Source organism: Stenella coeruleoalba (genome assembly GCF_951394435.1).
Source record: "Stenella coeruleoalba genome assembly, chromosome: 6".
NCBI classification, from domain to species: Eukaryota; Metazoa; Chordata; class Mammalia; order Artiodactyla; family Delphinidae; genus Stenella; species Stenella coeruleoalba.
In genome coordinates, this window is record NC_137151.1 from 47,059,680 (window position 1) to 47,072,280 (window position 12,601).

General features: G+C 33.8%; 1 protein-coding gene across 2 annotated transcripts in view; it reads left to right on the forward strand.

The window, feature by feature from the left end:
- The window catches only part of EPC2 (enhancer of polycomb homolog 2), a 107,420-nt gene that overhangs the window by 81,525 nt on the left and 13,294 nt on the right, over positions 1–12,601 (forward strand). For both annotated transcript variants that reach the window (XM_079925005.1, XM_079925006.1), the window contains exons 5-10: positions 2,815–2,963; positions 3,951–4,083; positions 6,472–6,663; positions 9,933–10,022; positions 11,288–11,433; positions 11,543–11,886. In XM_079925005.1, coding sequence (XP_079781131.1) covers positions 2,815–2,963; positions 3,951–4,083; positions 6,472–6,663; positions 9,933–10,022; positions 11,288–11,433; positions 11,543–11,886 — 1,054 coding nt within the window. The remainder of the gene's footprint in view (positions 1–2,814; positions 2,964–3,950; positions 4,084–6,471; positions 6,664–9,932; positions 10,023–11,287; positions 11,434–11,542; positions 11,887–12,601) is intronic.

The window sequence follows — 12,601 nt, forward strand, 5'->3', positions numbered from 1 at the left end:
AGATGCTTATGTAAGTCCCACAGCATACTTTTTAACTAAAAAAGGAAAAATACTAATTTGACTAGAGAAATCTGGCAAGCACCATCTTAATCAAGTGATCAATGGGGCAGTAATGGGACAAATAGGTATCATTTAACTCCTGATATGCTGAGTGAGAGACACAGTATCTCTTCTGTGATGGTCCTACCAAAAGTTTACAACATGAATTTAATTGTGGAAAAACATCAAAGAAACCCAAACTGAGGAACATTCTACAAAAATAAGTGGCTTCTGCTCTTTGAAACTATCAAGGTTATGATCACCATAGAAAGACAGAGGAACTATTCCAAATTATAGGAGAGTAAAGAGACATGACAGCTAAACGCAATTTTAATCCTGAATCGGGTCCTAGACCAGGAAAAAGAATTTATTATTATTAATGAATTTTAATAATAAAGTTATTATTGTCCCATTAATGTCCTTTATAGCAACATTATATAAATATATAAAATATGTATATAACTATTTCTTGCTGTGAAGGACATTAATGGGACAATTGGTGAAATATGAATAAAGTCAGTAAGTTAAGTAATAGTTTTTATATCAATGTTAATTTTCTGATTTCGATAATGGTACTGTGATTGTATAAGAGATTATCATTGTTTTTAGAAAATATATTAAAGTGTTTAGGGGATAAAGGAGCATTATATCTTCAACTTTTCTCGAAAATATTTAAAACACCATTGCTAATAGTTTATGTATGTGTGTATGTGTTTATATATATACATGTATATTGTGTCTTAGTTCATTTGAGCTGTTGTAACAAGAATGCATTAGACTGGGTGGCTTAAACAGCAAACATTTATTTCTCAGTTCTGGAGGTTGGGAAGTCCAAGTTCCAGGTACCATCAGATTTGGTGACTATTGAGGGACCACTTTCTGTTTCATAGATGGTCCTCTTGCTGTGTCCTCACATGGCAGATGGGGCAAGAGATCTCTCTGGGGTCTCTTAGGGTACTAATCCATTCTACAGGACTCCCAAAGGCCTTACCTCCAAATAAAAATCACATTGGAGAGTTAGGATTTCAACATATGAGTTATCAGGAGATGCAAACATTCGGTCCATAACGATGTGTATGTACATACATATATAGATACATACATAAAGAGAGATACATAAAGCAAGTGTAAAATATTAACCTTTGGAGAATCTGAATGAAGATATATGGGAATTCTTTATACTTTTTTTGTAACTTTTTTGTAATCTGAAATTATTTCACAATAAAAGGTTACAAAGTAGAGCAGAAAGGGCAGGACTGGGGTAAAGAAAAATTAGGAACACTAGTTATTTGGGCCTAAAGAGAGCGGGAAATGAATGAGTAAGAAAGGAGAGAAGCATGCAGTCCAAGAGGAACCCTTAGTGAAAAGGAGGACAATTTTAAAAGGTTCTGGTGCACTTTTGGTTCAGCTGCTATTATTATTCATCTTTTGAATCTGTATATCTCTCATTCTTATTAGACTTTAAGCCTTTTGAGCATAGGGGACATGTGCAATACTTTGTACAGAGTGAGCACTTTTAATATTTGCTCTTGGTAATGTTAGTTTTTTTTCATTCGGAAGGTATTATTGCTGCCTGGTTACAAAAAAATATTTGCTTAATACCATGCTTTAGATTTTTGCCTTTTCTCACATAGTACTGCTGAAGGGGGAAAAAAGATTGATTTCCTTTGGATAAGATAAAAGAATGATTTATTAACATAGTATTTTTTAATATTCAGTATGCACTACCTTAATGGGACTTAGTTTAGGTAATGTTTTATAGGTGATGATTAATTTTCAAATACAAGTAACTATACACAAAAGGAAAAAAGTAAAACTTTGAATCTTTCTCAAGTTTTATTTTCTCTTTTATAATCCTCCAGTATGAAACCTGGCTTTCTTTGGGTTCTTTCTAATGTCATATTGCTTTATTAAGTCAGGTATGGAAAGCTTGCTTAAATGCAGTCTGTCTAGACATATAGAATGAGGGGTGGTAGTGGTCTATTTTAAAACAAATAGTTCCATGCCTAATATAAAGTAAGTATTCTGTGGATATTTGATTGAACAAAATATTTTTATTAACAGTTACTTTTATATGCAAATGATGCTGCTAATTACAATTGAGCCTTCTCTAGTTATGATAGGACTTTCACCTGTGAGTTAGTTCAAGTTACTTCTTACAGTTCAAAGTAAGAACTTCTAATGAAATTCAGACTTTTCACTGGATGTCTTTTCTACTCTGTAATTAGGTGTTACTACACTGAAGCATGATCATTCGATTCCTTGAGATCCTTTATATCCCATAATCAGTTTTATATCTGAGTTTCTGAAGTGAAGCTTTGCTTATCATTATGATTGTTTACACTGTAGTGTATTGAACTGTCCAGCCCCCAAATAAGCTTCTCATTTTAGCTATTTTTAGGTAACCTTGATTTGACAACTCTTTCCCTCTGTCATTGCAAAATACCTTGTAACCAAATGAAAAGACTGCATTTTTCTGATATAGTAGGTTTTGTTTCAGACAGACTTTAAAAATTTTATTTACATTGGAATTATCCCTTCTATGTCATTCCATCTTTTCAACAGCTGGCGACATTTTTTTTTAATATTTATTGAGATATTTGCTTATACTTTTATTTTCAGAGTTAAATAGGTCCTCTTAATGTAGTTGCTTTTTAGATGATTTTTTAACATTTTGCTTTTATAGAATGAATTTGGGTCTGATAAGATTTTGTTGAATGAAGCTGGAAATGTGGACAATTGGATTTATTCTTCTAAACTTGTTATTTTCAATAGAATCGTAAGAATGATGAAGCCTCTTATGAAAAGATGTTGAAGCTGAGACGAGAGTTTAGTAGAGCTATAACAATTTTGGAAATGATTAAGAGAAGAGAGAAAACAAAACGAGAATTATTGCACTTAACCTTAGAAGTTGTGGAAAAAAGGTAACATTGCTACTATTACAAACCAGTAACAGCTTTAGTCAAATGATAGGCAAAATGTAACCAAATTTAAGCTTTATAACAACTGAAATTGATTATATAACAAAATCTACATTTTTTGAAAATTGTGATTACTACTTTTTTGTTTTAAAAATCAGATTAAGTTACCAGTTCGGGTTGCAAATTTGGGGGATATTTTTGTGTGTAGTGTAGATCCGTTATATGTAATTTTTTGTTGTTGTTGCAGAATCATTGAGTTGTATTTAGAAAAGAACTTGGAGATCATTTTATCCAGTTCTCTGAATTAAAGTTTCTATTAAACAAAATTTGAGAGAGATAAATGTTTATTTGATTTTATTTTCTGATTAGTTAGGAAATACTTGTTTCATTGCATTTTGAAAATGTATTCTCTGATGTAATCATCCTTTTCCTACATAATTAAGTAGACTGTGCTAAACCTAACAAAATTTTGTGTGTTTACTGAGGTAAGCATTCTAAACATCATTTCCTAGTGCTTGAAAATATAAAATATATGAGGATTCCGTCTTCTGTGTCCCTTAGAGATTAGATGGGTGGGGGTGGGGGATGGTTTTGTTTTTACTAAATCCCAAATATGGGCTTCTTTATTCCCGTAAATTTTCTCTCTTAAGAATAATCTGATTGGGCTTCCCTGGTGGCGCAGTGGTTGAGAGTCCACCTGCCGATGCAGGGGACACGGGTTCGTGCCCCGGTCCGGGAAGATCCCACATGCTGCAGAGCAGCTGGGCCCGTGAGCCATGGCCGCTGAGCCTGCGCGTCCGGAGCCTGTGCTCCGCAACGGGAGAGGCCACAACAGTGAGAGGCCCGCGTACCGCAAAATAAAAAAAAAAAAAAAGAATAATCTGATTAATTGTTGGCTCTGTTTGGCAAGTAAATGAAGTATCATTGGTTTTTTATTTCTTTTTTATTTTTAAACTGTAACATTTTCTTATATATTATTTCCTTTTCAAGATATCATTTGGGAGACTATGGTGGTGAAATCCTTAATGAAGTGAAGATCAATAGATCAGAAAAAGAGTTATATGCCACTCCAGCAACTCATCATAATGGAAATCATCACAAAGTCCAAGAATGTAAAACTAAGGTGAGTATCTTCTGGGGAGAAGCATCTATGGTAGTATTGATCAGATAGTTGTTTTCTGAAGTTGTCTTATAATAGTTTGGTTAAAGAAGAAAGTTATTAACATGCTTGAGTTCCTACTTTTTGCCAAGCACTTTGCTAGGATTTTTTATACACACGTTGATTCATTAATCCTTATAACTTCCCTTTGAGATAGATTTTTACCTCTGTGTGACTTCCAGATCATAAAGTTGTTAAGTGGCAGAGTCTAGGTCTAACATCAAAGACAGTGTGCTTTCAACTATGCTGTCTGCTTCTTTATAGAATATGGGTAATTAAAGCTTAGTTATTATCACGAGCCTTAGCAAATCCTGCATCGTAGTGGCAGGCATCAAAATCTAAAATTAAAGCTTTCCTCATTGAGACTATTGGAAGTTATTCTTTTTGTCATCACCATTGCCATAACCAGCATTTATCAGTTGCTATCTGTCTTGACTTGAAAAAGTCCTATAACTTCTGGATCACAGTTTCTTCCTAATAAAGAGCACTAGTAATTACTTTAGTTTCTTAGACTGAAGAATTATATTTATTCATTATTCACTGTTCCAAGTGAATATTAAAGTATTCAGTTGAAAAATACAAAAATTAATAAAACCTTTAAGGAGCTTAGATTTTAAAAAGAAACAGGTTATTGGCTGAGCATTTAGACAGTAGAGCTGTACTGTGTAGCAAGATTTTAAAAGTGACTTAGGGTGTTTGTGGAAAATTCATCTTTTAAAAATGTGCACAATCCTCAGTTTTCATGGGTTCATTCCTAAAGGTCAAGGAAGAATGTGGAGCAGGAAGACTCCTCCATTATTCAACTCATGTCAATTCAAACAGCAAAGTTCTTTCTTATTAATCACAGGCATCTAGCCCACCTACCCTTTAAATCACACTTGCTTCGCCATAAACAATACAATAAATGTCATTTTGTACATTATTTTAAAAAATCCTTTTTAGATAAATCAATGCTTTTCCAAGGCATATTATTGGTAGGCATAGAATATGAAAATCTCAACCCCAAATTACTGACAGAATCAGCCTTTGTTATATATTGATTCTTATTTTAGATCATCTTTAAGATTAAACACCCACCCTATTTAAATATTAATTTTAGAAATATGGTTGCATCCATTGTTGCTCTACCCTGTTTCACATAGTTAACTATATTTCCTTTGTCACACATCCCACCTTAAAATATAAGTAGTTTCTGAGAAGTTGGGGGTTTCTTTTTGATGTCATAGCTACATCCATTGTATAAAACCATTTATATCTCAGTAACTTGGCATTTAAGCAACATTTTCATCACGTGTAACATTTTTGACCCTAAAGTAGTTTTTACAAAAATCTGAGCTACATGGGGAAAGGTATAACTTCCTCAATATTTTTACACTTTCATAGTGCTTGTACTTCGATGCTTAGAACAGTCATTTTCAAACTTTTTAAAGTAGTAGATCTCTATCTATTAAAAGAATGCCAAGGGCTTCCCTGGTGGCTTAGTGGTTGAGAGTCCGCCTGCCGATGCAGGGGACACTGGTTCGTGCCGTGGTCCGGGAAGATCCCACATGCCGCTGAGCGGCTGGGCCCGTGAGCCATGGCCGCTGAGCCTGCGCATCTGGAGCCTGTGCTCCGCAACGGGAGAGGCCACGGCAGTGAGAGGCCTGCGTACTGCCAAAAAAAGAAAAAAAAAGAATGGCAATATGTTAAAACAGAAACAGAGCTGCTCTGTTGAGGAGAGGTGGGTGCTAGAACCCACCCCATCAGTCAGTCTCTTTGCCAGATGGCCTCTCACATACCACCACTGAACTCTGGGGTACCTGAGAACAGTTTGATTATTGTTCAGTTGAGGCAGTAATTATTCATTTGAAAAAGTGAAGTTTTTTTCCTAATTAATAAGCTTATCTGTCTCAAAAAAGTTACCCCACATGTAGGCATTTTTAAAAATTGAAAATGAGCATAGAAATGAATTATGAATTTATAATCTAATTCAAGTCATTTTAAAAATAAAAATAGTTGTTAATTTTCATCATTAATTAGTAGATTTAAATAAAATTAAAATATAATTTAAATACTTTTTAAATGCTGGATTGCATAATAGAACAATTTTTAAAAATCATTAACATCTTAGTTTAAGTATTGATAACAATGTAAAAAGTAAATTTAAGTGTCATAATTATTTTTCACTGTAATTTGTGAAAGCAAAACATTTTTCAGTTTATGGTCACATAATAATTTTTGCATATTAAAACCAGAAAGTAAAATCACCTCTGGGGTAAAAATGTATGTTTTTTAAAGAGCAGTATAGTTTTTCGTGCTTTCTAAAATGATTTTCATTTCTTCCTTTTGGGGGAAAAATCGTCATGTAAACAGCACCCGCATCATTTGTCTTTGAAAGAAGAGGCTTCTGATGTGGTTCGTCAAAAGAAGAAGTACCCAAAGAAGCCTAAAGCAGAGGCCTTGCTAGCGTCTCAGCAGCCCGCTCCTGAGACACTGCCTGTGATCAATAAGAGTGACATTAAGCAGTATGACTTTCACAGCTCAGATGAAGATGAATTTCCACAGGTGCTTGTTTTAAAACTATTTTAAAGACATTTTCCTCTAGTCTTTTGTATTGCTATATTTTAAAACATAATTGACATCTTAGAGTTTTGATTCTTGCTTTCTTCACCTAATGTTATGACATAAACAGTTTCCACGTTATTTATGTTTGTTACTGAAATGGTATTTGCTTCTGTTATTTTCTATCAGTTGAATAAAGTTTATTCTGTTGTGTAGCATTTAGGTGGTTTTCAGCTTTCCCTTTTACAAAAATTGACATCTCTACCTCTTCCCTCTGTATTTAAAATAGATTATTAGAAATGGAATTCCTGAACTAAAGATTATAAATATTTTAAGACATTTAATACATCATTGTAAATATTCACCAACAATAATTCCACCAGCATTGTATTTTACAACTTTTAATGTAAATTCTGCTAATTTGTTTGGCAATAACTATTTGATTCTAAAGAAAATTTAGAACTGGTTCAAGTTTTAACTTGTGAAAATAATTATTTGGTTATATCACAACAGTTTTATAGCAAAATGTTTGCAGTGTAAAAATCTTAATTTTTGTTTCATATGTGCTATCTTTAAAACAAGACCTTATTTTATATATTAAAGGATCAATTTAAAACATACATTGTTTAGCACCTGATCTAGCAATGCCCTCCTTTTTTCTTTTCTGTATGTTGTAGGCAACCTAAAGAGAGTACTATAACAAGCTTTATCATATTTTAACATTTTGACTTACTTGATTTAAAAAACATTTTTTTTTTAACCAACATGACAGATATGTTTGGAAGCAAGACAGTTCATAAAACACCTTGTTGTTGTAACTATTTAAAATCTAGAGTTTACATAAAACTTGTCCCCTTTGGCTAGATTATATTAGTTTTATTCTTTTGTAGATGATTTAGTTTTTCTACCCCAGATAATATTTTAGCATTCGTACGCGTTGTAACAAATGCACAAAAATGTGTTTAATTTCGTATGCCCTTAAAAAGCACTTAAATGAAACCATTTATTAAAATTGTCAGAGGATCATGTAGTTAGACTCAGGCAGGGCTTTGAATAGTCATGGGACATTAATTAGATGACATTTGAAGGAATGAGAGAACAAATAGTAGGTCTTTCCCAGGTAGAAGATGTAGGGAAGGCCTCAAGGCAGAGAAAACAGCATATTAGAGGGAACTGCTAGCAGTTTGGCATTGCTGGAGCATAAAACACAAAGGGGAAGGGAGGTGAACGGAATGATGCCTGGAGTAGTAGTCAGATGGCAAATGGCCTCTATCGACATTATATATACTGAGAAGTTCTTAAAGAATTTTAAGTAAGAAATGACATAGTTAGATAAATGCATTTATAAAAGCCAGTAAAGTTTTGCTGTACACTCCCAGCCCTTTAAGAATGATGCCAGGGGGATACTATGTCCAGTAGAAACTTTTCCCTTATTGCTAGAATCAGTCCATCCATCCTGATAGACACACTCAGCATACTAGTCATATATTCCTCATCTATTAAGGGATCTTCATTTCTGGTCTAAATTCATATGTTTATTCATATAGTCCCCATTCCCACATGAAATTGCATTTTGAAACTTTTAGGTTCCTCTGAGTCCTTATACTAGGTCTTTGACAACATTAATTTTTAGAATGGTATTCCCCTGTTGCTAAACTGTAGGTAGGCATGTACCTAGAGTTGGACATTATTCAGTGAGGCAGCTATTTAGAATGTAGCTCTTACAAAATCAGGATTTTATTGCTAAAAAGATAATTAAAATAATATATGCTTCTTCTTTGTCCAATAAACAAGAACAAAGGAATAGGGAGCCTTAAGAGAACAAGCATTTTAACCAGACTTCTCCAACTGATTTGCAGCAGAGCAGAATAAAAACCCAGTCTCTTCTCGATCATGCTTCTGATTCTCCTAACATCAGCTCTCTCTTCCTATGTCTCAGACCAAATCCTGGAATCCCCTCCTGGGGTAGTCAGGAGGAAGGGATGCAAAAAATTTCTGAGGCTTTGTGACATCTCCTGTATATATTTTAAAAGAGGTAGATGATTTGTAAAGGAATCAAAGTGTAAAATTCACATTTGGGATTTCCTTTCAAATTTCAGGTTTGGGTTTTGTTCCCCAGGAAGAAGAATTAGCCCCAGCTTACTATTTCTGTGTCTCCCCCATAGTGTTGGTGGAGGTATATTGGAACCTCAAACAAATGCCTTTCTCCCCTGGATGACCCTGCTCAGTGGTAATTACCACAGTTTGGAAATAATGTGGAGAAAGCATTTTTCCTCTCAAAATAGGAAGAGAGGGATTCGTGAGGTAATTTGCAAGTAAATATGGTTGAGTCAGCGTTGTCAGAAAAAGAGATGTACTCCAAAGTGAAATTGCGAGACAACTGAAACTTAAGTACTAAAACTTTTTTTTTTTAATTTTAACCATTATGGGTAGAAATTTATCTAAACCATATTATTTCCCTGCCATATCAGAGTATATTTGTATTTCATTTAATCTGTTTTTGATGACATTTATAAAGTTTGCTGTTGTATAATATATCAGTGCTGCCCTAGAGGTCCACTCAGATTATGTAGGGATATTTGACCTAGTATCACTTGGTCCTATGCTTTTTAATATGTGACAGCTTTTTGAAAGTCTTTATTCTTTTGCTGTCAGGTGGTGGGCTTAGTACTTCTCTCTGCAACCAGTCTGCTTACCTTTTAGCGGGTCCTCTTTCCTCTTCTGATTCTCTGCTTCTGATCTGCTAAATTTAAAAAGTGATTTATAAAAATGAGGGGAAATAAGGGACTCCCCTTTGAGTGAAATGTATGACCTTTTTGGCTTTTGGGGATGGGAGGCTATTCATAAACCTTTTTTTAGTTTTGGGCTTTATTATAGAGAAATAAAGTTATTGTGTAAAAACATCTCTACTTATAGGTGAAGCATAACTATTATTACAAAGTATTTATGGCCACGTATAATATTTACAAAATGTAAATGGGATATATAAAAACCATACTAATTCTTTTTAAGCCTATAATCCTTGCATGTTCAGAAACAGTTAGGCAATAATACCATGTGAGCTTACCTGCAAGAACCAGTCCATTAAGAATAATGATTTTTAACCATAGAAAAATTTTGCTAATCTTTAAATGTTTTGGGGAATTCACTGCCTACTGTATGTAATATAGGAGTGATTCACTGTTTGTGATCAGATTCTAATTTTAGACCATTACAAAGATTGTTGACTTTTGATAACTCCTAAATGGAATGCTTCATGCCTCTTTTTCTAGGTACCGTCCCCAATATCAGAACCTGAAGAAGAAAATGATCCTGATGGTCCCTGTGCTTTCAGGAGGCGGGCAGGATGCCAGTATTATGCTGTAAGAACTTTATTTTTTGTGGTGTTTTTGTGAACTGGAATTAACAGGTAACTCATGTCAGGGTGACTTAGTCTTGATCTAAAATGGGAAGTCAATCAGCATTTTTTATTTAATATCCCCTATGCAGATACCAGTAAAAGATGCTCGAAGGTACTGAGTCCTTTCAAAGGAGATCAGAACCCTTTATTTGGAAATTGATAACTGCTCGTATTTTAGAAATCTAGCTCACTTTGGGCTTTAACTATTACTTCAGCAGTTACGACAGCTACTCACTATGTCATTGCTGGAGTTAGGTGAGCCCAGAATCTCTAATGGAACCCTAGATGGCTGATGAGTGTTTATTGAAATTTACTTTTGGGCAAGCCCATCTTTTCCATACAAACCCAGTAAGTATCAAACATAAAGGAATCATTTTTAAACCTCCCCCATGGCAATATATTGTCAAATAATTATATTCATAACTTTTTGTCCCACTTAGAAAATGCTTTGTGCTGTTAAGTCAAGTTTTGGTGCATATTTTATCAAGGAATGACCCTCACTTCCAGATGCTAAGGTTTCAAGTAAGGTGTAACGATGGAGTAGTGAGGATGGCTCTCATATATGGCTTTTGGAGACCTTTTGTCTTGTTGCATTATGGTAAACATATACACTTACAGCTTTTTCAGGTGTGTGTGTGTGTGTGTATGTATTTAATGTAGGGGAGGTGTAGAGAATTGTTTATAAGTTATGTGTTTGAGAAAAAGGAGACAGAAAGTGGTAACATAGAAAAATAGAATGCTAGAAGAAATAGGAAGGCAAAGAAATGGACTGTATGTTCTTACAAGTAAAGAGGAAGTATGATTTGCCACATGCATACCTTCTTGAAGTGCAATTTTTACTCCAAAAAATTTCCTTCTAGTTTATCTCTGTAGGAAGTCTATAAATTACTAACTTCATTATCTCTACTTTTCTACATAAATGTTAAAAGCCACATTATTCTTTAAAGATATATTTCTTTTAAAATATAATATTATCTTAAATGTATTTGTAGTCATAAACTAAATTTAGTTTGAGTTATTTTGGTGAGTGAACTTTTAAGTCAGTTTTGTAGAATTTTACCTGGTTAATATTTAAACCCTAATTTTAAAGTTTTATATCTAAATTTTAATTGCTCTGCTAATGCTGTAGTTACTTTATTTTTATCATGATTTAACTTTTCTTCATTTCAGAATCATTCCATGAGTTTTTTTTTTATTTTATTTTTATTTATTTATTTTTTTTTGCAGCCTCGTTTGGACCAAACTAACCATTCGTTTGAAAATTCAGAATTGGTAGATTTGGATAAGTTGAGATACAGGCATTGCCTTACAATGCTCACAGTCCCGAGAAGATGTATAGGATTTGCAAGGAGGCGAATTGGCAGAGGTGGAAGGTAAACTATTTGTTTTGACCTGATTTTTGTTTACAAGCTGGAAGGGAGGGTATAAAGAAAATGTTGTTAAGTTCTTCTAGGTAATATTTGGCTTTATATTGCTTTTCAGGGTCATAATGGACCGGATATCCACAGAACATGACCCAGTCCTGAAACAGATAGACCCTGAAATGCTGAATGGTTTTTCAAGCGCTTCCCAAACTATAGACTTTTCTTCTAATTTCTCTCGGACCAATGCTTCCAGTAAACATTGTGAAAATAGACTGTCCCTTTCTGAAATATTAAGCAATATCAGATCATGTCGACTACAGTGTTTCCAGCCAAGGCTACTAAATTTACAGGACAGTGATAGTGAAGAATGTACCTCAAGAAAACCAGGGCAGACTGTGAACAATAAAAGAGTTTCTGCAGCATCTGTAGCTTTATTGAACACCAGCAAGAATGGCATATCAGGTAAGTTGTCACTTTGTTAAAAGTATATCCTCTTCTCCTTAATTTTTCATTATCCACTAAATAGACTCTCAGGGTGAATTTTGAAGGTTTATTTTCATGATCCTACCGAGGAAAGGAACTTTATCTTAACCTATTACATTTTTTTTCCAACCTAAGAAAGTAAACTCTATTATTGTGGTTCACATTTTAACCAAAATGTCCTAACTGATACCTATAAAACCACTGGCTTGTATTTTGAATGTGTGTGCCTGGTATGGTGAATGTGTAGGCACAATGCATAGGGAATTCCCTATGGGCAAAGTGGTTATAAGCTGCTGTCAGATCATCATAGCACAATACTGTCTGCTTTTATTAAAGAAAATTTTCATTTTATTATATTAACTTTGCTTAAATGTAAGCATTGCTTCTCAGGAGTACCATTAAAAGTTTTCTTTCTGAAAAATGATTTTTAAAGAGGTTCCCTATGAATAGTTGTAATTTTGGTCTGATACCTTACCTCTCTAATTGAGATTGGAAAGTTTTTTTCCTCTTAAGAGACATTGTATTCAAATTAATAGGCATTATAAAATAATATAACATCTAGAGGATCTAAAATGTAATCTTGATTTGTTTTCTTCTGTGGATAGTCTTCTCTTTATCACATGTATACAAGTATGTATAATTTATAAATGTCTTTGTAATGTATACATTGCAAAAAAATGCGTGGTATCCAGAG